At 38.4% G+C, this 27,656-nt stretch overlaps 2 protein-coding genes across 6 annotated transcripts in view; both read left to right on the top strand.

Moving 5' to 3' along the window:
• Rsod (superoxide dismutase family protein Rsod) overlaps nucleotides 1-14,966 on the top strand; it is an 85,566-nt gene extending 70,600 nt beyond the window's left edge. For both annotated transcript variants that reach the window (XM_022815005.2, XM_086974053.1), the window contains exons 7-28: nucleotides 633-729; nucleotides 1,279-1,494; nucleotides 5,217-5,361; nucleotides 5,726-5,822; nucleotides 6,192-6,347; nucleotides 6,475-6,632; nucleotides 6,867-6,977; nucleotides 7,267-7,403; nucleotides 7,827-7,890; nucleotides 8,130-8,290; nucleotides 8,614-8,797; nucleotides 8,997-9,075; nucleotides 9,311-9,414; nucleotides 9,708-9,799; nucleotides 10,024-10,162; nucleotides 10,511-10,596; nucleotides 10,768-10,890; nucleotides 11,069-11,247; nucleotides 11,774-11,958; nucleotides 12,088-12,170; nucleotides 12,443-12,546; nucleotides 12,672-14,966. In XM_022815005.2, the coding sequence (XP_022670740.1) occupies nucleotides 633-729; nucleotides 1,279-1,494; nucleotides 5,217-5,361; nucleotides 5,726-5,822; nucleotides 6,192-6,347; nucleotides 6,475-6,632; nucleotides 6,867-6,977; nucleotides 7,267-7,403; nucleotides 7,827-7,890; nucleotides 8,130-8,290; nucleotides 8,614-8,797; nucleotides 8,997-9,075; nucleotides 9,311-9,414; nucleotides 9,708-9,799; nucleotides 10,024-10,162; nucleotides 10,511-10,596; nucleotides 10,768-10,890; nucleotides 11,069-11,247; nucleotides 11,774-11,958; nucleotides 12,088-12,170; nucleotides 12,443-12,546; nucleotides 12,672-12,790 (2,819 nt within the window). In that variant the 3' untranslated portion in view covers nucleotides 12,791-14,966. The remainder of the gene's footprint in view (nucleotides 1-632; nucleotides 730-1,278; nucleotides 1,495-5,216; nucleotides 5,362-5,725; nucleotides 5,823-6,191; nucleotides 6,348-6,474; nucleotides 6,633-6,866; nucleotides 6,978-7,266; nucleotides 7,404-7,826; nucleotides 7,891-8,129; nucleotides 8,291-8,613; nucleotides 8,798-8,996; nucleotides 9,076-9,310; nucleotides 9,415-9,707; nucleotides 9,800-10,023; nucleotides 10,163-10,510; nucleotides 10,597-10,767; nucleotides 10,891-11,068; nucleotides 11,248-11,773; nucleotides 11,959-12,087; nucleotides 12,171-12,442; nucleotides 12,547-12,671) is intronic.
• Nucleotides 14,967-21,984: 7,018 nt separating this feature from the next.
• Nucleotides 21,985-27,656, top strand: part of LOC111254013 (uncharacterized) — a 213,462-nt gene continuing 207,790 nt past the window's right edge. Inside the window, exons 1-2 of one of the 4 annotated variants that reach the window (XM_086975599.1) lie at nucleotides 21,985-22,084; nucleotides 22,433-23,294. In XM_086975599.1, coding sequence (XP_086831725.1) covers nucleotides 22,458-23,294 — 837 coding nt within the window. In that variant the 5' untranslated portion in view covers nucleotides 21,985-22,084; nucleotides 22,433-22,457. Of the gene's footprint in view, nucleotides 23,295-27,656 lie in introns of all 4 variants that reach the window. The other 3 variants (XM_086975602.1, XM_086975601.1, XM_086975600.1) reach the window with 3 other exon arrangements.

Here is a 27,656-nt window from a genome sequence, read left to right as displayed (position 1 = left end):
ACTCCTTGGATCGGACGAGAAATGCTCCAATGTTTTTTGATCTCATGTAGTAAGATGTGTGTTGTGTTCCACTGCGCGTAGTTTCAGTTCATCAAACTATTGCTTAATAATGACACGAGTGAGAATGTTGGCGACGTTTCAACATCTTAGTAATAATAATTCGATAGCTGACGCCCATTAACGTCTATCAACTATTTCAGTCAAAAGAAATAAATTGAGTTCTGTCAATGACGAGATGCTCATTGTTTGTTTCCGTCGTTTCTGAGTTCTTTTTATATTTGGGATACAACACTTAGAATACTGATTCTCTCGTTCCGCCCGCATATGGCTCGCAATTTGGTTTACTAGAATCTAGCTGTGAGCGGTGTGAAAAAAAAAAAAAAAGACTTCTTTTTAATAACTGATCCTCAAGGCTCGACTGTCAAAATATAATATTCTTCTAAGAGAAATTGAAGTTCTAAAAACAACTCAGGCACGGGTGTTCACTGATTTCATCCACCCTGCATGAGGTATGCGCTTCAACACCGAACGATAATAAACAACGTTATTAGTGCCGGTATTGAAATAAAAGGAATATCCGTATACTGTCGTTTACCAATAATTTTCTTATAAGATCCTTTTATGCATTTTAGGTCAAGTCGTGTTTAGACAGTCGGAACAGACTAGCGGTATAACGACCATCTTCACAAATCTTTTTCATACCGGAGATGATTATATGCCTGCTGGAAGGTAAGCTAGGCTGCCTTATTAACGTTGTTTTTTATTAGTATTTTCTTGTCTATTTATCTGAAGGATTCGAACCTAGCCATGGCCTCAGATATTGATTTTATCCTTCGTTTGGAATAGGGAATAGGATCTATAGAATCTCATTCCCTAGTATAGAGCTGACGAGCGCCGCCGAAGAGTTTGGATTTTGTAATGGTTGGCGTTTCTATAATCTGTTGTCATTTGCTTCGATAACAATTACCCGCTTGCTTTTAGCGCAGTAGATGCGGAGGACGCAATTTGACGTGGACGCTCATTGTAATAATGCTTTGGTTATGCATCCTCTGATGATGTACCTTCTCAAAGAAAAATGGCTTAACTTCTATAAAACATTATAGTCACGACAAAAGCTTTCAACGCTTTTCTACCTAGTTTATTTATTATCTGAGTAACCACGACTATGTCGATAACGATTCTATTCGGTAACTTATTCTTTCTGCCCTGGACCATTGGTTACTAGTAGATAAAGCAACCGATAGAGACGAGAATAAGCAACTGTTTTGATGTACTCAGATACGATTGGCGCATTTTGATCTCGGATATTTTGGACACTGACGCTTCCAAACGCTCGGAAAAGCGTTGCGATTTTCTACAGATCGTCTTCGATCCCGAAAATCGTGCCCAACAATTCGGTGAGGAAGCGTGCACTACCAAAGAGCATTCGAAGTGCCGCATGGGCGATATGGTCCGCAAGCATGGAGAGATTACGGTCGCGCCAACCAATTCAAGGTAGGTCATGATCTAGCAATGATTTCATGTTTTGAACGTAAACAATAGGCGTAACTCCTTTCGATCGTACTGAAAGTTCGTGTGTCATCAATAATAGCGGCTATTCCTACGAACGCTACAAATCAGCAGGAACGAATTACAGCAGCCGCTTAATCCGCGTATAAATGTAAAGTCTAAACAATGTGCATATGTAGAAATGGCTTCACATACGTGAAGATAGATGTTCTTAACCGATATTGTGCATTCCTATAGTTGCATCCACATGACGAAATCGATTCAGGATTTCAGGACACTTGAAAGAGATCAGTGGGAATAAAAATATCCGAAATATAATCCGAAGGTTTTCGGTAAGAATTAAGGTTGAAAATGTTTGTCAGTGCCAATTCTTCCCACGTCTATTGTTCTCTTCTGTTCCTATCAAAATGTGCAATGCAAGTGATGAATTGTATTAAGTTTCCGTATTGACATGATATATTTACCTAAATAAATATAGGAAGATTATCGGCAGATCTGGACGTGTTGGAATACGCATGCTCAGATCTATGTCGCAATCGTATTGCCCTAGAGATAAAAAAATGAAAGACTAACATTATTGAAAGGAATAGCATTAATACTTTACCAAGTTGACACATATCAAATTTCACATATGTTTGAGTAAAAGAAGCAATTTTGATACATATAATTTTAAACTGAGCATTTTTCTCCGAAAAAAATATTTTTCTTACCAATCGAAGTTTTACTCCCTTTCTCGCGTTGCGTCCGGTAATTCAATCGAGGGTTTTTCTCCAATATATGTCACAGAATGTCTTATATACTCTTATATATCTAGTCGTATGCCGACGGATTGGACAAGCAGGTCTCTGGCTGAAAGAGATCTGGGGTCACTCCTCGAGGTCTCTCGTTAATGGCACGTGCTGCACGACCAATGTAGATAGAGGAAGTTTTTGTTTTGTCCCTTTTTGTGCAATCTGGGTATCTAAACATGTTCTGTGTATGTTTACTGTTGCCAGTACTCAAACTACCATCAGAAAAGGAAGGAAATGCATGCTGGTGTCTGGGTAGTTCCAATAGCATCTCTGTTGCAGTGTCTTCAACTCGTCTTTCAAACAAACTACCCCGTCTAGTCAAGGAGAATCCTACAACAATTTGAGCTGATAGCAATGTCTGACCGTATACTATTCACGTCGGTGAACGTCTTCTAGCTGGTTGATTGGCTGAACGTTGAGGCGCAGACCGAACCGGACTCGTTAGCTGCATCAACAATGAGACATTAAGCGAACTTATATTAGCAAAATGACTGCCGTGACAGGATCAAAAATCATTCGAACTTTATCACTATGTGTCACAATGTGGCCAAGCGTGCTTAAGATGCTTTCGTTCAATTTCGACTAATGTATTGTGACACTGTCTGCCGTCTACAGCTACAGAGGGTCACACCGGCGCTTACGGCGATGAGGATGATCATAATGAACTGGTAATGGCAGTCGTGATGACGCTCCTGAATAACTCCCCTCAGCGCGTTAAAGAATGAAAAACAAGACACCGAAAAAGAAATATAGATAATGCATAAAACGGTATGAAACAGTAATTGGAAAGATGACGACGTTGATGAATAGTACCTGTCAAAACGTGAAGTAACGCTGTCGTTTGTATCTGCTATTGATATTATATAAGATATAAGCTCCTATGTAGCTGACCATATTCACAGTCTGTGCTGTCATAAACGCATTATGTCTATGTGGAGTTGACGATTTCGGTGCTCGGACGCTTGATGAGGGCGCACTTACTCCAAGAGCGTCGCGACCGCACTGATGACTGCATAGGACTGATAGAAGCAGTAAGACGTAAGGCGACGTCGAGTGTGCCGAAAAAAAAATTTACTATTCACTGGTACTCGAATATGCTGCAGATCATTTATTGATTCGTTTTAGACTCAAATACGTAGGCCTCTCCTATACGGCTCTTAAATGCCTTCCATATTCAAGGAGTTAACGGACAACGACACTCAAACGAAAGAGGTCGATACACGAAGATTTTAGAAGAAAAAAAAATGTATCCATTGCTCTTTTTATGAGGATAGCGTAGTGAAAATGAAGAATCACAAGGGTTTGTGAGCGGCAAAAAAAGTATCGTCGAAAGCAGTTAAGCGCAGGGATCGTATCGTTATCATCCTTATTATGCTGTTGCAAAAGCCGTTAGAGACTGTGATAATTGTACGGCGGTAGAGTAAACATTGTTATGTCAGGCTTTAATTAGTTAAGACCTGAGGATCGCGGCTTCTCCAAGTCTCACTACCACACAAAGTTTATGAAAGAGAGTATTTGTGTTAGCTTAGCTTAGATAATACCTAGCAAGGTATTATGTAATGCGCAGTGTTTAACAGAGTAAATGACGTAATTAGTAAGGGCCTTCGTTAAATAATAAATGAAAAAACCGCTGGTACCTCAACGATTTTGCTCCAATGATTTCCACTAAATGTTATAATAATAATATTGAAACTATACACAACACTCTAAGGGCTTACGATATGCAATATTCTTAGATCATGTAGGCTAAGACGTTTGTTAGCTTGTTTAAGTGATCCGGACGAATAGAGGAAAAACAAATCAAAGCCTACCATTGTTGAATTTTGCTCAATTAACGCACAAGAGATATTGAAACGCCTCATAGAATCATTTTAAGGCCCGCATCCTAAATGTCGACACTTTTTGCCTTTTCCTTTCTAATTCGCATAAAGAACAAGTTCGGATTCTTTCTGTTTCTTTTTTTTTTCACAACTGTCGCCAGATCTAATGCCGACACCTCCGACGGCGACAACGTCGACGAGTGCAGACCGCACTTGTCGACGTTGTCGTCGTCGTTTAAATATATTTAAATATATAAGGTTTAGACGAGAAGTTGGCCTTTACGCAGTACCTTGCATTTGTCCTGGTTCGTCTTCGACACGGCACTAATTTCAGCAGAAAATAGACGATCATTTCGCCACAAAATGAAATATCGGACATACTCCACGTCGGTCAGATGCTCCTGGATTGGTAGCGTGCTTGCACCAATTGGAAAACGCAACAGTAATAAAATTGTATTTCTCCTTTAAAGGGTGTCATCCAGAGTGGAAGCCGTGACAAAAGTAGAGATAGAATAATGAATATCTAGCCCAGTTAAAAAAAAAATGAATATCACACATAATCATTTTAATACGATCTGGTATAATTGATAATAGCTTTACTCCAGGTTGTTTCAAATGTTGCAGGTATTAGAAATGTTTCTTATTTAATAATGGTAATAATATATGTAACGTAATGATTCTACAATATATTAGCTCAATAGTGATAAAGTTTGTGCGTTCATTTCGCTACGAGTTTTTTTGTGACAGTTCCAACTAGACATCGTGTGGACAATGTGCAACTGTCAGCCTCCGCTGTATCATAGTGACCCACAGGTCGAAAAACTGACTCTTTGAAAAGATCTACCGACCTACAATCACCACCAACGAAAATCCGATACACTTTAAGAGAAAAAGCAATTAGTACGGATTACAGGTCTCGCTTGTTTGGTTATGAAAGCAAAAAATTCGGGTGCATGTTACTTAAAGTACCGCCTTGAGGGTTGAGCTGAAGATTTTTTGCCGTTAGGAAAAAGGGAGAAGTTTATATTTAGGTGACGCTTAATTGTTGGAGTTGTATTTGCAAATATACGTCATCTTATTTCTTCATATTATTCAGGTATTCGAAAAAACTCTACATCGACACAAGTCTCGCGCTTAGTCACCTTGATGGTTACCGTTCTATGTATCTTGCCGTGTACGAAAAAGCAAACCCATTTCGTATCATGGCCTGTTCCAAAATATCCCTCGTCAGCCCACGCAAGGTATGTCCATTCACTTCAAATTTATTTCAGTAGTGCATGATACGTTACATTTGATTTTTTTTTGTTATTTATTTCAATTAAAAAAAAATCAAACGTGCAGATACTAGGCACCGATTAAGTTCAGCTTTCTTTCAAAACCTATCAGGGATGCGCAATCATTGTTTTTTTTTCGTATCATTTCATTCATATTCTTTTTGAACATGTATGGTAACCGTAAAAAGTTTTTTAAGAACGAAACAAATCCTGTCATATTATATTAACAATATTTACCACTATTTCGACCTTAATCAAATTGTATACTTCTAATGTATATATACAGGCAGCTAATAACGGTATAAATATATATGTGCGTGTATATATAAAGGTACTAACGTATTTCGACTCCGACGGTGTTCGAGGCACAGTCCAAATGGAACAGCGTTACAAAATGGACCCAACTATTGTAAAAATTCAACTACAAGGTCAGCATATTTACTGATATGGTGAACTTCATAGAGCTTCGTGTGGGCCTTCGGTGTATTGCACCCCTTGCTATTTTGAAACTGCCACATAGTACAGTTACGGCTAGCGAGCTTTTTCGTTTTTTTATGCTACCATGCAATAATAATAATGGGTCCTGGATGACGGTACCCACTAATGAAGGTAGTAGCAGTAGTGATAATGATTACAAGTGAGTATCGTGTTATAATGGATATAATTTGATCGTTCTTGTGAGGCACCTAAAGCAGATAGAATCCATTTCATATGACACCTGTATAATACGACCACACCACAGGTTTTTATGTAAGTCGACAAACAAATGTGCTTCTCTATCGAATATACTTTTTTAGGTCTACGAGGTCGAGGTGGTGCGTACCACGTACACGAGTTTCCAGTCGCTGCTTCTCGTCTCGGATCAGGTTCCGAACGATGCTCCATTGCCGCTGTAGGCGACAACTTCAATCCGTACAATGTCGATAGAAATAAAAGCCCGCTTCCTGGTTTCGGTACGCACTATCTCAGCGAACATTCTTGCTGTTAATTGTATTGACAGGTTGTATCGACTAATTGGAGCATACCACAAACCATTATAAACTATTCTCTCTCGGTGCTTCTCTGTGCGTATATACATAGGTACAAATGACGAATACCAGGTGGGTGACCTATCTGGCAAGCACGGATTTCTCGTACAAGGCTCGAGAGGAGACTCACACGAGGCAATGTATGTCGACTTCAATCTGCCGCTCTTCGGAACAAATTCTGTCGTAGGCAGATCACTCGTCATCCATCAGGTAGCCTACAAAACGTTTTCGATAAGGGCATGTTTCCCTTTGTTTGTTCCATGCAATCCAACAGTTTGACATAACTGTTCTTTGTTCAGACTTATTCCTCTGGCTAGTGTTGTGTCCCTACGATTAGCGTAGGAACAGAGAAAACTAGGAAAAGGGAGAAAGAGAGGATAGCGTTACAAGAGCGCGAACATATCGATCACGTTTCGTTCTCTATTTGATATCTATTTTATTTAGGTGGATGGAACCCGATGGATTTGTTCATCGATCACTTATCCCTCAGAGACGGTAACCGCCGTTGCGACATTCTTTTACCCTATCGTAGGCAGGGTCATCTTTAGACAAGAGGTAATTACCGCTCGTACGCTAGACATATATGTATATATATATATATATAAATATAAAAAAAAATGCTACAAACAATATTTGTCACATGGCGTGGATCCCGAAGGAGCAAGAAAGAAGTTGTATCTATTATGTGGTTTTATATGGGATTATGCTGGAAGTCGTATAGTGAAATAACCAACATTGAATTTGCGACTAGAATTCAACCGAAACTGATTAAGCGTCATTCTCGAAGAAGCAGCTTCCAAATTATTCAGTACTATCTAACATATTGTATATTTCTTATCTACAGATAAATAATCCATGGGCAGAAACCACTGTGCTGGCAGAGCTAACCTATGCTGACGGCACGGCGAATAGCACAGAAGGCCACCGCTTCGATATTCACTTAGATCCGCCAGGCAGAGATTTCTACAACTGGACAAAGCGGTTTGTTAATTTATAAAATTAATCCTATATATTCTACCGAATCTCAAAAAGGCTATAGGAAATTTAGAAACTAATAAAGATTATGGCGGATAATGGCTTAATTGATACATTCTATTAGCTCCCGTAAGCGTACCTATATAGGTTGGTAGAAAATTATACGGTTTGTAGACGAAAATAAGCAGATCCTATGGTACAGGAACTGGGTTAGTTTCTTTCTTTGAGTAGGAAGTCTAAGCCGACCTTTGAGTATCCGAAAAGGGTAAAACGAAAACGAATCTTGCATCATAGGAGGCACAAATAAGCTTTTGGAGCTACAATGCGTATACATCACAAGACACCCTGTATGATAGGTACTTGGAATTTATTATTACTATTACTATATCACGGTTGCTACATACAATATTTGTAATGCCCTTTTTGCAGATGTGAAAGTGCTGGGAAGGACTATAATCCCTTCGATGTCGGAGTTCGGAAGCAGCGCGAAAAGGTCAATTGGCGCATGTGTAACCACAGACCATTGTTGGCACTGCCATTCAGCTATATATATAATTGATTTTTGTGATTTCGTTAAATGAAGAAATAGGTGCGATAGGAAAAATAGGAAGCGATACCAGGCTGGTAAAGTTAGTAATACAATGATAATAAGTTTTATGTAATACAATGAAAGCTCGCGAATTTAGGTTAATCAAGAGGAACCGAAATAATAGAGATAACTTCAATATACAGGTATGTCATCCAGGCAATGCGCTACGTTGTGCTGTCGGCGACCTCACTTCCAAAGCGGGTATTCGAATTTCAGTTGCCGCCAAGCGTGGAGCCATTCTTAACAAATTCTACTACACAGACGTAAACTTGCCCTTGTCTGGGCCTCACAGTGTTCTGCATCGGTAAGCGATTTTTTAGCAAAATTTTTTTTTGTAATTGTTTCGACAAACATTCGGTTGCAGAATGTATGTGGGCCTCACAAAACTCCAGTGAGTCCAGCCGTTAAACTACAAACTCAAGTCAAGCTTGATGTGAAACTTATACTTACTTGAAAATTGACAGTAAAACGTCACTAAGTTAGACAACAATCTTCAATGCCATAGTGATTCCACGCGTTATTTCCAATTAGAACAATTCGATCGAGATGACTGAGAAGTAGTTATTGTAAAAGTGCAACATTTTACATATTGTCTCTTAACATATGTATATAATACATTGCACATAGATCCTTGGTAGTTCATGATGATCATGCACCACCACATAGAGGTGATCGGCTCGCATGCACTACGATTATGCCTACACATCCATTGATAGCAGCCGTTCGTCGTTGGTCGTATGGGGCCGGTATTCCGTCGAATGTGTCTGGTACAATTGTCTTCAAGCAGGAGTCCGAATTTGATCTTGCCGAGGTAAGGAACAAAACCGACAGAATTAAGTACCCAAACTTATACCAGAGGACCCTTGTTTACGTTTAGAATATTATTATTATAAAAAAAAAATACCGAGCCTAGCTTATGTCATCTTGTACTTAGTCAGTCTGCCCTGTTGTTGATTACCAAATAAATGATCATTTTCAGATTTTAAGCTATTTTTTTTTCTATATTTTAGGTTCACGTGGACCTGACCGGACTCGAGCGCTATGCTTCTGGTTATCACATCCATCAGTTGCCTGTACCAATGGAGAAATGTACGTACAACTATTTTTTGTTTTTCAGTATCTGCTATCGAGCCGATGATTGCGTTATGAAGAGCTTTGCCTGGTTTAAATTGAATCGCCTATATTAGTCTAAAGCAAAAGCTAATGCCTGCAGATAGTTTTATCTATGTGCGTCATATACTAGTCGAGCATGGCACGTTATGAACAATACCGTCAGTCGGAATCTTAAAAACGGAACGCAAGCCAATACTTCGATCAATTGCAGCGTTTCCATGCAACGATGATTCTGTCCGAGGTCACTTCAATCCGTATGGGCTTGATACCGGCTTCGTACCCGCTCCTGCAGTTGGTTCCGTCGATCAATACGAGGTATAGTACATATAGCCAGAAAGTCGTCAAATGCTAAATTTTATTCCACGATCTTAACTTATTCGCGCAACTCCCATTGCTTTCCCCACAAGTGCGTTAATAATAACCCGTAAAGCTAAACATTTGCTATTTGTGTGCTTGATCGTATATGCAGAAACAAAGTATCTAGTATTTGTTATCAAAATAGCGTTTATGTATATATATATATATAGAGTTGTTAGACTTTATCTTTACAGTGATTGGTCTACTGACTATTAAATAGCCGTAATAATATCTTTGCCAACTTGTTTTAGGTGGGAGATTTGTCAGGCAAATATGGCACGCTTGACGACAAGGATATTGAGCAGAGTTCCCTCCTTGATAGTAATCTCCAGCTCTACGGAAGGTATATCTGGAAATACCTACAAACATCGTAACTGATTCAAACGACACTAGATTAACTAATCACCATTATCGTAACAAACAAAATCTACTTAACCTTCCTAACGCAGAGAACCGATTCCGACGAAAGTCCTTCACTAACGTCGAGTTTGTTTACATCTAATGGTCAGATAAGTCGTGTTAGCGTTTGCGGTTTATCGTTATCACTGTTTTTATCCATGCATATAGGAACTCAGTGATTGGCCGCTCCGTGGTCATTCACTTAAGAGAACGTAACCAGCGTTGGGCGTGCGGGACTATTCTACCGGAAATTCGCCGTGAAGATGGTCGAGAACTTATTGCTGTCGCTAGCTTCGACGATCCCAAAGTAAATAATCTTCATCGAAGAAATCTTTCCAAATCTTCTCTCTATGCATGCATTTTTTAGCTACAGCTTCGTAGGATACTAATGATAGTACTATTTTTTGCAGCAAAAGTAACACGAGTATAATAGAAAGATGTGCAACTAGGACAAGCTTACAATTATTACCCACCCCTTATTACACACATACTATTATTTCAGCCAAGGCGTTAGCTTTGTACAAACTCTGTTAACGTCGACGGTAAACGCCGATGCAAAACACATACTCGACGGTTACTAGCAAGCGTTCATATGTTCCATGTAGATTTTACCTAACCTGTTTTAAACGATATGAACGTTGACTCTAATTTGCAGAGCGCTGTTCAGGGTTTCGTGCGACTTCGACAGCTCGAATACAAGGATGGCTCGAGCAGCGAAACGTTCATCGAAGTTGACCTTAGGTTAACTGATTGAGCCTATACGATAGTAATATGTGGATAGTCTTTGCATTTTAATTATATCTATTTTGTGGGATATTTTTGTTTGGTCATCGTAAGCTGAACCTGAGTAAATTTATGAACAACTGAGTAACTGGATATTTCGTTTGATGATTCGGCACTTTTGCATCCCAGGTATCCTGGAAAATATGACAGAAACCTTACACGTGGCCACGAGTGGGCTGTGTACGTCAACCAGGTTGGACATGACGCCGTTGAACCCAATGAAAATGTGCGATGCATCGCTGCTGGATATAGGTAATTAACGTCGTTATCAGTAAAGGAAATTCACGTAAGTTCTCCTTGCGTATGCCTGAAGCCAACGTATAGCCAACTATGATGAACACTCTATTTGTTTAATAACTATGATTTCTTGAAATGAACTTTCTTTAAAAGAAAATAATGCTTTGAAATGACTATGTACTTTTTCTTTTAGGTGGAACCCTTATCTAGCGATTGCTTCATCGGACGGTTACAAAGCCGATTGTAATCCATCAAACCCTTTACGTTGCGAAATGGGGGATTTGACGGGGAAACATGGCCACCTAGAAGTTGGCCAAGGACGACGGGCTGTTTTTATCGATCCCAACCTGCCACTTGTTGGAAACTATTCGGGTACGCTGAACTCCCGCGAAGGATTTTAACGGCCCGTTGGGCTGCAAACGCAAATGCCGCTCCACGAGTCGTTATTCGAATGAGCAATAATGGGCAAATCAATGGACAACCTTGTTTTGCGTTTTTCTCAGTCATCTGAGTCTAATGAAATTGTCAGCTATGTTAAGTGACAAATCCTTAACTGAAATAATTGGTTTCCTTTACAACAATGGCGTCAACCATTTGTTTGAAATGCATGACTTTTTTTGACATTACTTATACCAGTAAGTAATAGGCCACCAAATTTGCTCAGATTTATTCTACACATATAATTTGCAAGGTTCATAGGAGCTCTTAATTAAGGTCGCAGTATTGGAATTTAGGATTGGAGTTTAGACATGCTACCAAACTGACTATAATAAATTTTTGCTTCTTGGTAGAAACTTTGTCAGGGAACAGTTTTGTGAGTCTTCAGCGAAATCATATTGATATTTATATATATATATATATCTACTGATAACATTGTCCGAATTGATTATTTCCACAGTCCTTGGTCGTTCGATAGTCATCTTTGGGAAAGAGGGCGCGGGCCAGAAACTTGGTTGCGCTAATCTTAAGCCAGATATCCACTTAATCCGTCATGTGAGCGTACGTAAATTTCCGGGTTTCACTTCAGGACAATTTATGTCGCACATGCGGGAACTTCTGAGCGCAACCGACTGGGTTATTCAGGTACATGAAAGGCAAAGTTTCGTAATATATTGCAACAAAACTTTTACTTTATATGCATAATGTTTTACCTCGCATTCTTGCTCTGTCTCTACTTTTTCATTTTTTTAATTTCCGTTTAATTATATACAGTCTGATCGGCAATCGGAGCGTGACATTCTCGGTGGACAATGTACGCAGATGACGGTACACTTCTTTGGATCGGAAGCTCATCGGTAGGTGGCTATATAGTGCAAACAAAATCAGAACGTTTCTAAACATTTCACTAAAATGGTCAGGCTCTTTAGAAGCCATATATATATATATATATATATATATATATATATATATATATATATAATAGCTTTATGTAAAAGCGCTTATGCTTAAAAGCAAGTAAATCCAACATGGCTTTGCTCGCAGTTCCGTCACCGACGAATCTGGACACAGTTTTTCCTTTGCCATTCCTGTTTGACTCGTCTACATCTTTTATGGCTGAATATTTTAGGTGGCACATCGAATTTGGCAATCTAATTGGACTCGGCAGTGTACGAAAGCAAACGCCGACAGGCTTAAAGCTTATTCGCACCTTTTATAAGCCATGCAAGACCCGTAAGTGAAACGAACGCCATCTCACTATTATATTGAGGTCGACATTTGTTTCTGATTCGACTGATTAAATGATGTATTTTTCGTACAAACACGCTGCCTAATACCATTACCCTTATGCTTTTCAGTCGAAGAGGAACTAAACGAGATCAACTCTGCTCAACGGCCTGTGGTGGATCAGGCCAAAGCCTGCTCTCTTGCCTTTGCGTTCATCAGTACCATTTTTACTTTGCTCTACACACGTTGATTCCTTTTTATCACCTTATCAAAAGCAGGAGCAGCCACAATATCGCAAGGCAATGTTCAATGTAAGGCTCGGGTCTGACTGACAAATCCATCCGCTAGTAGTCACCAGGCCGCCATTTTGCTACCATCCTTAACTTAGTACCCAGATGGCAACGTTTTTTTTTCGACCGCTGTAAAAACTATAGGTAAAAACATAAATAGGATTTTCTGGCTGCATTACATAATAGGGCTATGAACGGCCTTTGAGCTCTGAGGCAGTACTACAAGGGCTTGGCTCACAATGTTGCGCCGTGATGTCCTCAATGATGAAAACATTTCCGTCAATCACAATAGGAAAAGTGAGCAAAAATAAAGGCGTAAGCATACAGAATTATCCTAGAATGTGTATAGCGGTTGCCGTCGTACCTTAGCGATAGCTGGGTGACATATCCGAAAAAATACAACGAGAAACCTAATTAATCTCATATGTCTTAACAGCGGACTTGCCCCAAAAAAAAATGAACATTTAGTCACTTAGAAAGCGACAGCTCGTACAGTGAACCGGGGCGTACTTTGATTGTTAAGACAGAAGAAACGCACGTTACTTCAATTAACAATCATTATAGTATTTTAGAGAGTTATTTCTAAGTTGAAATCATGATCATAGCAGGTGAAGTAGCATGGTGACTATTTAACTGACAGTTAGATAATTTGTTATTGTGCTGATGCAGGTATGTTCTTAATTTTTCCTTTAAAAAAAAAAAGAAGAAAAAAAAATAAATATGGCAGGCTGAACCTTTTTTTTAGCGTTGTCAGGCTAGATGGAAAGCTGTCGTTGAAGATGATGATCCTCGCATTACGAGATGCACTGCATTTGAACAAACCTGAGAAAATCATGAAACGCCTTTCGTACAGCTAATGTTCATGTAATGCGAACTAGAAAGGATCAGAGATGGCAAAATAAATGGGAGGTTGACATAGAGGACATCATTATGACAACATAGAGGACTCATTCGGAATGATGACGCTATAAAAATCCAACTTCCGTAAAGTTCATTCTGACGATGCGTTTACCGACGAAAGTGTTTACTAATAATAACGCCGATAAAAAATCGTTACACGCACACCAACCTTTTCGGTTTATTTTCTGACTAGAATCGCTTTTGAACGCTTCGAATGCAATGAGTGAGAAACGCAAAATCGCTGTTGCGAGAGAAGTTTACTTGTAACGGAACGCGCCTCGTTAATAAGTTACGCCCCATTTTATGCAGTCATCAGTACCGTGTAGGGCAAAATTGATATAATAATTAACGTAACTGTTAATATCTTAGCTATAATGGTACGTCTACGGTCCCTTGATTTCCTAAGTACCCTATGATTTTCTAAGAACATATTTGGTTGACAAATGTTTTTGTCATAGTCATAATTGGAGCAATGGTATAATAATGATCGTTCGCTACTGTGATTAATTCGCTAGTAGTCAAAAAGCAGTTGTTGTTCCGATAGAGACAAGCATGCGACAATGGCGTCGACAATAGTTATAATGTAAATGGTAAAAGAGATTGCCTCAATGTGTCAAGTGCACAAGTGTTAGTTTTATCATTTTTTATCGTAAGGGTATCGCTAGCGTACCTTGCAGGCTAAATTAAATAGAAAATTTTGATGTTATCTATTGTAACACCTGATTGATTTAAGGTCTGGATAGTTTTTTTTTTTGCATAAAAGTATTAGCACACAGTGATTAGCAGGATCAAATCAAGCATAGTGATCAGATAGGCAGTGAAATGTGCAATCCATATGTGTATCTAGTAGGCTACCATAAACTTTATTGGTGGGATTTTTCCTTATTCCATTTGATGTAGAAGTGCCTGAATTACCTTCCTAGATTGAGAAAGTGTACATCTAAAAGTAACAGCGCCATTTCGTTTACGCAGTACCTGTAAATGTGCGTGTTGGGGGAGGTTTCCTATGGCGATTAATTTCTTTAGAGAAATTGCACACTTACAGTAATTATCGTAATGACCATAATGGAAGTTGTCTCTCAAGATGCCTCAAAAACTTGTGAAATATTTAATCTGATGTACATATAACCCATACAATAATAAATGAACACGTAGGTAGAAATAGTAATATAATGGAATATCTGACTATGATGATGATGATCAATAAACTTGTGCGATTGTCATTAAGTGAAATAAGCTTTCTTACTTTGTTGCGAAAAACGCCTAACTCTACAGTTACCTCCGGGTTTCCTCAAGGCGCAATATAAGTTAGTGAGCATTCTGCGGGGGGTTTATCTGCGGCTAATTAGGAAAATTAAAAGGGTTTTCGATCTTGGACGCTTGTTTACTATGCTATTTAATATAGCATGTAAGTTTACTGAACTTTGTATTACTGACACGTGCAGCTAAAGCTCACGAGCTGCTTTCAAGTGATGAATCTTTAACTGATACAGAATTTCCGGGTAGAAAGAGTAGAAGTAGCAGAAAAATTCAACTTTTTTCAGAGAACCAGGAAAAAGACATACTCGAAAACCTATGCAGCGAATACCATTTCAGCGAAATGGCTAAATCACTTCCCTTTTTTAGTCTAGTCTTCTGAAGATGCAGATACGCGCAGGTTTATTCTTTTTGAAACACGTAGTTAATCCACTCATTAATTAGTATTACACATATCACCACGATACTCGTCTTTGCATCGGTAGCAATTTCTAGTCGAACTCCACAGGCGGCCACCCCTACGTAGCTACCCTATGTTATTAAAATCAATCTAATTCACGATGTCTCAAGACTAAGACAGTGCAACAGGGTTTCTGTTTTTCTTCTTTTGGTAATTGGTGATCACGTAATATTTCTGTGCTTAAAAATCGCATAATTGGTTTAGTATTTAGGCGGATGCGAAATTAAATGAAATAGGAAATTGTAGCATTGCGAAGGTGCTACATAGGTGTATAATTCAAAAAGATTACTGTGTGAAGCGTAACACTCCGTAAGACAATGATAAGCAATCAGCGCTAATCGTGAAGAGTATTTTGGTATATATTCTGCTCGAAGGACGCTTCTTTGCCTTCCGATTCCTACTTTAGTAGATCCCAGGGTCTAACAAACTTCTAATTTTAGTATGCTATTCATATTTTCGCGAGAGCACGTATTCATTTCGGGTATATTTTTTGGAATAGTACAGTAAAAATGTAGCTTCTTAATAGATACATTTAGCAGGCCAACGTACATTAAAGCGGATCCATTAAATGCAAAAAAAATCGCGTCTTGATATACAGACTCTCATTTCAGCTTCAGAAAAAAAATGGAAGCTCCCATTTTTAGTATGCTATCTTTAAACACACTTTCAGTGATATTTAGCACTTTAGACGAACTGCTTCTACACTTGTATTAGGCTGTTCAGAGGCATTTAGCGGGTGCAAATCTTCAATAATACATTAGCAGACTAAATTTGGCGGAACAAATATTTACATAGAATCATTGGCTATAAACAACTATGAACTGACAGTTTCATCGGAAAATAACGAATTTTGAAGCAAAAAAAAACTCATATAGTAGTGAAAATTAACGCAACTTTAGATTAGTAACAAAGTTTCTGCTTTGCAACTGGTGAAAATAAAAGCCGAGAAAAGTTCTAGTGAAACAACAAACCTAGACCGCTGAAGTCAAATTGGGATATCGAACGAATCGATTACGCAGAAAGTGGCGTCAGTATATCAGAGAAACGGGTTAGCCTAATCTAAAGTAACTTCTTGGTTTAGTATAGAGTTCGTTTAAGCATTTATTGTGAAATTATGATAAAAACATTAGGGAGATAAAAACATAACATGGGCACTTTACAAATCATTTCCGGAATATACTCTAGAGGTATTTACATAACTATTGCTAGCAAAGAACTTGCTTTAACCATACCGTCGCTATAGACGAGAAGCTTTCATGATGAGCACGTGGATACTACCGTTTCAAAGGAATTTAATTAGAAAAAAAAACAATGAACTACAAAAAAAATATATAATTTCGATTAAGCGAAACAATTTTATAGGGAAGAAAGGAGTGCGTCTACACAGTATCAAGAAGAAACAGAAAAAGACTATTTTTATTAGTTCGAAGCTTTTCACGATGTATGTGGTTGCGGTATCGAATCTATCCTGCTATCTACAAAATTCACTAGTATTAATTCGTTGTGTAAGCACGGGCGGTTTTTGACGTTCCCTTTTTCTTTTCGCTTACCTCTTTACTACTGTATACTGATCAAGGGTGCTTCTCCCACCCATTAAGCCGCTGATTATCCACTTGGACATCTTGTAACTTCACTGATACGATTTATAACTTGAAGAATGTACTAGTTCAATCTGTAATTGGCGAAGAAGATAACCTACGAGTACTAATCCAATATCAAACATCTAGAATGGATGCAATCCTATTAAAAACTTCATATATATCTTATAAAAACTTTATAAAAATTATAAAAAGCAAAATACCTAAAGTGTACAAGAAAACACAGTTTCTTAATGATCCGTAACATCTTGCCTGGCGCTGGTTAACATACAGCTATAATCATGGTTTTCTGGACAGAATGCATAAGGGTGGCGAAAAATAGTCGCTCCGTGTCGGTGTGAATTAGAAAAAGAGATGCTTCTAGGCCCGACGTAAAAATGTTCATCTTAAAGAAAAACATGACTTGCATTTAGTCAACTGCAAAGGTCTTATGCACCTGCAAATGCGTGAGAAGAACAAACGGTCTAGTTGCGTCTGCTGAACAAAGTTTATATAACGGAAAGGATCCAATAGATAAGGTAAAGTCGCCGCTATTTGCGACAACGTCGGGCTATTTATTGTGAAGTTCGTTAAAGCTCCATTGCAAGATCCTCAGTGGGCGGTTCTTTTGCAGTTGTTGTGCTGACGGATTATACTTTCGAATACATAAAATTCGTAAAAGTATCATATATAAGATAGCAAAGGAGGCTTTGAAGACTGGCTAGACGAGTTCTGCAACGTCGAAGCTGAAGACCTTTAGCCAGAAGAAGAAGAAATCGGAAAAGGTCGTGGAAAGCAACGACGAATAATAAATGCATATATATATATATATATATATATATATATATAATGCATTAGATATTTTTTCAAATGTTGCGTTAAGAATATTTGCTGGTGGATTTTCAATCCATAGCGAATTCTATAAGGAGGAGCGGGGTTATATGGAGAAAGCCAATATTTTGTGGAAAAGAACCATACATGAATATATTTATTTTTTAAAACTCTCATTTAGTGAGACAACTAATTAGATTTCCTGTCGCAGTTTTATATCTCAGCGCTATTATTTTCTAGGAGAAGCTGTTTGCTCCTAGAGGAATAAAAAGGCTTACCTCTCTTACGCGATCTACTTAGGCTTATATAGGACAGCGTGTTGGAGCATTTTATGAGTGAGTGTGTTTTGACGATGAGTGAAATAGAATGGCCTTGTCTAAAAACTTAACAGATAAAGATTAACTAAATAAAACAAATTATCAAGTTTGTTGCGTAGTCTATTGACTGTTATTAGTATTTTAATTAGCCAATTAATTAATTACACGACGTATGGAAGCGTATTTCGAGCGCTGTCATATAGCTTACTACCATGCACTGGCAAAACTTAAAAAAATTGCAGAAGAATGTCCAAAGTAAATTTCTGGATGGCGCAGTACATTATCCTGTTAATGTTGCTCTTCAGGATAAGCATTCAGTAGAAGGTAAGGTACTTTACAATTTAAAATAAAGGATGAAAATGAAAGCCATAATATGAGTGATGTTTATTTTTTATTTATTTTTTTTAATTTTATTTTATACTTATATTACATTTAACTTTTTACTATCATTGTCTGTAAGCGTCGGAAAGTACTAAGCAGATGAATATGCACGCTAAAGTTTACTTCCTGCAAAAAAAAAAAACTGCTACATAGTAACAGCAATAACTCTCAATAATTTTATTAGAATATGCCAACAGAAATATGCGAGCATATATATCCTGGAAAAAAACCTGCTTGGTTTTTTAGCACATAGTGAGGAAATAATAAGATGTAAGAAAAAATGTCTGCCGGAAAGGCCCAAGGTTTATATACTAGTGAACTCGTATATTCTTATCCGACAAAACTTATTTTGAGGTTCGCACGCGGCTCACTAAGCAATCACAGTTTGATTCGAGACTTGTCTTCTTCTTTACGGATAATGGGGCTAAAAACGATTCCAACCGATAGATATCTTAATTCAAGCAACCGCTTCGAAGGTTTTCAAATTTATTACAACCTGCGAAACTCCAGAACGTATTTTACTACGCATTACTAGTGCCTTTTTAAATTTACAAAGTAACAGTTATGTAATGAAAATGTTTCGAAACAATTATTATTAATCATTGGCCAAACTGTTAAAAATATTAGATACGTTGAAGAACATTAAAAAAAAAGTAGAACTTCTATTTAAGAGATCTCTTCAGTAAAATATGTTTCAGGGGACTCTTTCCAAAAATATATGTTGAAAAATTAAAAACAATAACAAAGAATTAATAACAAATCGAGAACGTAATGATAGATGAACTTTAGAATTACTGATGATTTATGCTTTCGTGTTTTTTTTTTTATCTCAAACTATACCGTTGTTGAGGTAAATACGACTTTATAAACAGACCTTGTATTTATACATAGTGCAAAAACTCGATTATCTGGATCGTGCGTGCTACTGTTTGTCTAGCTAAATTTTAATAACAAGCAAGAATCCCTTCAGTTTTATGCAAACCGAACATACGATATATTAGTGGATGTGAAATAGCCCTAGCTAACAGAATGTCGCCAAAACCATTGTCGTCAGGAGTACATATGTGCACCGAAATAAAGGACAATCACCTTTGTGAATGATAGACTAAATTTCTATAGTAATCATCTAACATCTTCACACATCGTACACCCAAAGGACATATCAAGAGCTCTATTGTCCAACCGTCAACCATCGTGTCGTACCTCAAAAAGCCACCCTTTTCAGCTTAGATGTCAGCAGGAATCGTGCGACAAATTAAAGCTCCTTCCGTAGCTGTCCACTTTTATGCAATAGACCATTATTCCTCGATTTCTCGGGCTCGTTAAGTAATAGAAAGACGCAGTCCGGCTCTATTCGCAGTTTCGACAGATTAGTGGCTTACACACACATCTAAGATGAGAACCCTCAGAGCCCATCGTCGTCAATTAGAAAAGAAACAAAGTCTGTCTATTCCCGGGTTCGAACCTGAATCACAATGTGTCGTTGTAACACACGTAACTCGCTACGCTACCATAGTGACGCCTGATGTGCGGACACCAATCCTCGGAATATTCTCGTTTGTGGCACTTATTCGAACTGGGCTATAGGAGACAAACAAATACTTAACCGGAAGTAAATCGTGTGAGGAATTTGGCCGAACAATCACTAAGACAAAGCTAAAAATGGACCAAATTATTGTTTCAGACAATCACCAAATTAACATTATGTGACATTTTGGCTACGCAAAAAACAAACACTGCCAAGAAACCTGTCGCCATCGAGAATCTGGATTGTGCACGATTGAACGCATCTAAATCGCACGAACAGAAAAGTCTCACTCCGAATAAAGGTCCCTTATATCTGTTAAATGTATAAATTAACAGCGAGATACGTAACTAATAGTCAGCGCTTAACGTATTTTCCTCCCCGGCAATTTTGGTTGGAAAAAAAAGCTCATCTTGAATAAATGAATTCGTGAGATCGAATACTAATTCAATTGACAAGCTGACATGTACTATATCCATATAGAGGTTTGTTCATAACGGTTAACCCCACAAAATTTCAGCTGTTTAACGTTCATCAATTCGCTAACGTTTCATATGCTGATGGCCCATATCTCATAGCGATTCCTATTGTGAATTACAATCGTATCTTTCTTTCAGCTTGAAGATAGATAAGAGAACCTGTGCGCTTTAATATGTTTTTGCTTTTGAATACTGCATAGTGAAATACGTACAACGCAGTGGCAGTACCCCTTGAAAATGTCATGGCGCCACTCTGAAGATTTGCCTAAGCATCTGACATGCCACAGCTACCGAGCATGTCTGCCAAGTCCGTCTTCCAGTTTATAATAAGGCAGTCGAAAGAAAATGCTTGGCAACGGATCTCTATCCGATAACGATTCTGCTTTATGGGCATATCAAGTTTAATTGAGTAAAACAGATGCTATCGTCTCGCCAGATGAAATGGGCCACTCTTCTTCAGATTCTCTGAAATGTTTTAGAACCCATTGCCTAGTCCTAAAATGACTCGACACAATCTAATAGCTACAATATGCTTTCTCGCACCGCAATAGTAGCAGTAGTTGCAATATACTTCACGGTCAGATTTTATTACAATCAGAACAACAAACGCCGAAATGGCTGAGTATACATGAAGTGCTTACTGGCCTTTCAGCAAAACCCACTCTAATTAAAAAAGTTACACTTATATAGCTATTTAAATATTCTGTGTATATCCTAGATCCAAGAAGACGCTGGCAATGTGCAAAGGTATAATCTTCTTTAATTTTACACAAATTATATGAACAAATCATTTAACGTAGAGCTTTTTTTCATTATTAATGAAGATAAGCCTCAGGTAATGTACGATATAATGAAGTATTGCTTTGTACAACTAAGACACAAGGGTTTATCGCTGGAACTGCAGATATTCTAGGGTTGTCCTGTTAACATTCTGTGTATCCGTGGCACATATCCCAACACATATTATCTATGTAAAATTTTGAAGTCAGAAAATTTCGGACCTTCTTAATAAGTACGTAGGCTTGGCACACGCGACACATCTCGCAACAAATTTCAGACCACATTTGTCGAATCCATATACTGGAAATGGTATATAACCGAAAATAATTAAATAATACAATTTAATACTGTTAGATATATAAAGTAATCTACGCTTTTAATCCCGCATCAACATATTAAATTATATATCAACATTACTGTTTATTTAATTATGTAGATATAAACTGGAATAGTATACTTGTATATATCGCTACGTTATGTGTATTTTTCAGTGTGAAATACACCTCAGAGCCATTGTGTCTATGGACGAATATCTCTCTGTCAGAAACGAGAATATACTTAGTCTGAAGATAGCTCAGATAGGAGAAGGGATACTTCAGAATCTTTCCTATTACCCTCACATCATTGAAGGAAAGGGAAATGCGTCCGATCTCGCTTCGGAGCGAGACTTGTGAGTGCTGTCGCGCGTTAGAGTTGAATCAGAGGTGGACGGGGGTCTACGTCAATTGGCATCTATATGGCGCTAAGGTGTGCTCTACTCTGTGGATTTCGACCAAAGTCGTTATGCGTTCATATTTTCTAGTATATAACACGATAAAGTGGTTCACAAATACATACGAAGTCGATTCGACACCTTTGAATGATTAGAATATCTATGAATGTGCTATCAGATATGAGGAATTGACATAAACACGTGTTTCCTGTTGTCCTCGATGCTTCAGTGATGCACAGATTAGACAGTGTTGACAGGCTAACTGGATTAAGATTTTTTTTTTAGTTTAAATACATTGTATCCGTTGTAGTGAATAAGGTGAACGTGAATGACGATTAAATAAGACGATTATTATTATTGTACGTGTATTTGTGCATGTATAGGGCTCAATTGTAGATCACAGGGAAAATGGTTGCTCCAGATGCGGTACTGGCAAGGGGCCAAGACGAGCGACAAAGGTTATCCCTGCAGGATATTACAATTTCGGGAGCCACTAAATCGATCTGTTCGCAGCAGTCATCCTGCTGTGGAGAAAACCACTGCAAGCCATCGCACTTGCGAATATATCTCCTTGTGGCCGTGCTATACGGGCTGTTTGCAATTGACCTCTATATAAGCCACATAGCGAAATCTACTGATCACGAACTTCTGCTGCTCGAAAGGAACGATATATCTCCATATACTTTCAGTAGCCGTCGGTTTCGCGCCGTCGAACGAAACGGCCGCGTGGGCAACAGTGTGGTAGATGACTTTGAAGGATTGGAATCGTCTACCGAAAAGGTTGTTGAAGCATTTCAAAAACAGCGATTTATAAGCGCCGGGCCTCGGCACGGGCCGAATTCTGCTGAGCCCAGTGATGTCAACACGCCTGGTCGACATGGTAAAACTGCTAAAGATGACAGTGAAGGTGGGTTTTCGATAGAGGAGAGGCGTCATCGAAACCGACGCAGCCCAGAGACGCGCCAACGTCGTAGGAAGTTGCATTTTGCTGATGCCACCGCTGGTTTTGCCGCTTCTACGACGGCTGGCAACGATCAGATAGAAATTAATCTTCAACAAACACGAAGAGAATCAGCCACAGAAGCATCGATGTCGGCGTCTGATTATGGCGACACGGCAAACACTAACGGAGGCAAGGAAAACATAGTGGACAGTAAAAATGACGATGTTGACGATGATGACGACGACGACGACCTGATGAGTGTTTGGCCCATCGACAGCAACAACCACAAAATCAGGATGTCGGTGAGTTTTCAAGGAGACGCCAATTCTTTAAAAAATTTTTATACGAATAAGACATAAAACAACACAAATGACAAGCCACAGCGATGCGTATTTTTCTTTCCATCGTCGTCTCTATTATATGGCAAAAGTTGCCGCAACTTAATTCAGTTAGTCTTCTTCTTATAATAATAATAATTAGTTATGTAACAACTGTATGTAACAACAAATGTAACAAACATATTCGAAAATTGTCGCCAGTGGTACAACTATGCTCGTACGGGTAGGCCTCATTCTATAACTAACACCTTATCTTAGGGTACTTCACGTAATCCTCTTTTCTTATTTACTCAATATCATTAGACAATGAGAAATTAATTATGATGGGTGTGCAATAGGATTCAAACAGATTCAATTTGGCTTAGTAATCCCATTGCTTTCACCGCAATAAAAAGGAAAGCTAAAGTCAAGGGTTTCGTACTATTATACGGATGCGCAGGCATCTGTAATTGCACCGGAAATTTTGCTCATGAACAATACTCTATTGTGTCGTGCTCCAATTATAACCCTTTTTACTTTACCGTATAGCGAAAGTTTTCCACCCAGGCTTTCCATCTGCACAAAGCTTTCCCCCAATTAAGAAATATTTTGAGCACCTTCACAAAAACTTGAACCTTTAATGATAGACAGAAGAATGGCTAAATGGGGTCCTGTACGTCCCAAGTCGAGCTGATATTCGGCACACTAAATTTAAAGACGTAACGCTTATTTTTGTAATGGACAACGTTTCGCAGTGAAAGGGATGAAAACTCCGAGGTCAAATTGCGTCTGGACGTGCCCAGTGACTTTTTGTATAGCTAGCCAGAATGCGTTCAGAATACCTACAATCACTGGCGCCAGAAAATAGCTGCATGGCCTGAAAAATATCATCCAATGAAAATGGGCTATATCGCTCCAAATGAATAGCACGAAAAACTATCTGTAAATAGCTGCAGCTATCTGTAAATAAAAAAGCGTATATCTACTTAAACCGGTCGAAGTAATATGAACGTTTTTATTTCGCTTCCCTATACTGAGCCAGTGCCGGCTCCGTACTAAAATTTCTATTCAAGCAACATTACATATATGTAGATATTTTTTATGGTGTGCACGTTTTGGAATTTTAATTGTGGCAGAAGCTCTCAAGGCGTTTGACAATATTTTTAAAAATGGCGATGTTAGAAAAATCATTGGTAGTACACTATACCTGAAAACGTACCAATATTTTTCGAAAATGTACCTATTCTCTATAACTATAATTAGTAGTTTTTTTTGGTCGTTCCCGAATTCTACTTGACTCTGTAGTCAAGTTAGACAATTTATCGAACATTTACCCCGCTGGCAATCGATGTTTGTTTTGGAATAAGCTCTATGCATGATACCCTAACGTTATAGAACAAACTGTATGAAATAAGATACAAAAGGGAATACTCACATATATATTTACAAGTTTCGTTCGTTTACTTCATCGTTATCTTTTTACGACTTCCCTACATCTATCGTTGTTGCTATCAGCGTACTTATCCTATTATTATTCATTGGAATATCACCCCCCGTATGCCGGTATTATCCGGCGTAACTACACATAAAATCTGGCCGAAACGCCACCCAGCATCCACTGCCTTTACCGGCACTACCATATCTATTTTGAAAGAAAGTACTTCCAACACATATTAGCTTGACCGGAAAACTTTACAGTAGTATGATACCGTTCTCTAAAGTAATGATGTTTTCACTATTAATAGGCCACAGGAACGTTTTTCTCACACGAGGTCTTCTCGCCAATGGCGCCAAGCGAGTATTATAGGGTTATGGGCAACCATATCATCTCTAAACTACTTTTTAAGGTTCTCATCGCTATGAGAGCCAGAGATGATCCGCCATGGACGATATGCTCGCGTTTTGTGCAGTCTAAAGTTGATTGAAGATTGAATGTAGCCGCATAGACAGACGAGTTTTTACAAAAGATATTTCATATCTTAAACAACAGTTGACTGCTTCGACGTTTAACGGAATGAGCGTTACGTTTGCGCAAAGTGCGATATTGAAGGTGAAGCACCAGATAAGGAACGAAATACGTATCACTCTTCTCGTTTAACTAAAACATTATTTATTCATTTAAAATATTTTTCAACTTCGAAGAACGGAAGGCGTCTAGAGAGTCATCAGCGATGTCCGAATAGTAAGCCATTAGGCAAGTGTACTTGCCTAAAAGTGTCCGCTTCTGTTGATTTTCTGATGAGCAAACCTTTTTCTTTTTTAGTATGATTTAATAGTAGCACCTGACGTATAGGTTTACGTTACACGAGTCTTAGCTTGGGTACTGTGTGAAGTGACTTAAATAAAATTAGGTCGTTACAAGCAGGTTATATTATAGCTGGAGTCATCAGCGGTGGTTTTAAAATCGCGATTTGGTCTTTACCGCTTCTTTACTAGCGGGTCCATAGCTCATATTTAAGACGGAAGTAAAAAATATTGAAAAAGTCGCTTATAGCGTAGTTATGTATATTCAGACCGCTTTTGCGTGAACACGAATAAACAAAGCATAATACAGCCCCCGAGTGCCACCGTATGTGTTGCCCCTTTTAGAAAAACGGTTTCTTCTTTTATAGAATTATGTCCGTTCCTCTTCGAAGTCTGAAGCCCTTTGCGAACAATCGTCCGCTTTTTCTGAAAGCTCGAAATTTTCAGACCTTTACCATGCTCGAGCATTCAGCTTTAGCGAAGCCTTAAAGTAGATCTCTAGGTATCCAGTTCCCCATCCATTTAACGTTAATGTGATCTAACCTGGCGCACGGTCGACTAAGGCTTTTCCTGCAGACAGTTTTTGTTTGCTTTTTGTAGTCGCTGTTTGTTAAGTCTTAGAAATTGGCCATTTCAAGACCAGCTCGGCGTATTATATAGCATACGTTATTACGGTACTATATATACATACGTTGTAAAACACGTAACCGGTAGTAGCCGCTACAGCTTTTAGTGGTAGCAGTTTAGTTTGGAACATGGCTTTATTCATATTTTCTCATTTTTTGAGAGCCTTCGTTTTCGCTGGTCTATTTTGCTTCATTGCGTCTAAAAATTTTGGTAAGCTACATCAATCGTGTGCTCCTGTCTCTACTTTACTCTATGCACTTGAGGTTTTGGCCGAAGTAAAAATTGAATATTGTCTGAACTTTAACAGCTTTCAATCAATCAATTCTCGTCGTTTTAGGAATTAAATTTCTCAAAAAGTTACTTGTGCTGTTTTCTACATTTGTTGAAACTAGACGACATTATATACGTTCCTACGAAAACAGCTCTTTGTTGATGTTCGCTGTCGCCTATGTTATGACGATTTTATCGATGCGACATATTCTTCTGGTGATACATAAAAACGCTAAGTTCAGTAAAGGAGTGCATTTAGAGTCCAATTGGTTGACCTAAGTGTTTCGAGTCTTCTGTCCAGCAGAGCCGTTAGACGCTGCATCAGACATCTGGCTTCCACCACGAAACGAATCGTGTGTCCGCGCATGGATTCGATCCTAGGCCACCACGTGCTTCTACAGTAAGCAGCTAAATACGCTACCCACGAAGCTATTACGAATACCCGATTGTTCGCCTCAGTAGATTCGAATCCGTGTATGACTGTCGCCTTTGAAAGGCGACGAAATCAATATGACAAATAGACCAAAGCAAAAGTATCATTAGGGAATCGACTGTCTTTACTATAAGATAAAAATAGCTATCAAAATTCAAAAGCTGCTGGTACTTTTGCTAGTTCGGTCTGTAACAGTCAGTCGAACGTTGCGAGAACTCATTGTTAGAAAACAGAGGAATCTTTCGTAGAAGGATTTCTGCTTAAATGTTGATCCTAATTTTTCGCGCTGAATCTGAGCGCAACATTCAGTCGAGCGTTCTTTCTTTCAATCTAGCTAACCAGTAATAACGCGGATAAAGACTGATTGTTGGTATCGAAACGTAAGTCCTAAGAAGCAGGTGGCAAGCTCGCGAACCTGTTTATTCGTATTTGACGCAGAATAGGAGTTTAAAGGATCAATCCAATCAGGACCTTTGGTGAAATTGTGCCAGTGGTTTAATTAAATAGCTTTTCAAATGTACGCTCCTAAGCTTTTTGCTTTAACGTTATAGGGGTACAAATTGTAAGAAAGGAATATAGTTTCCGAGAAAACAGCGACGTGCTTAACAAGACGCCTACACCGAGGGGTTTAGTTGCCGAAAAAGTATCAATCGTTACAAAACCAAATTGAGGCAAATACTTCTTATATTCGGAAATATTATCTAACTAAATATGTGTCATTCTGATCGATTATCTTGTGTAATTTTTCTGATAGCATCGCGATTCAATCACTG

This window comes from Varroa destructor, unplaced genomic scaffold (assembly GCF_002443255.2).
Source record: "Varroa destructor unplaced genomic scaffold, Vdes_3.0 BEIS01000007.1, whole genome shotgun sequence".
Classification (NCBI taxonomy): Eukaryota; Metazoa; Arthropoda; class Arachnida; order Mesostigmata; family Varroidae; genus Varroa; species Varroa destructor.
This window is presented reverse-complemented; position numbering and strand designations above follow the sequence as displayed.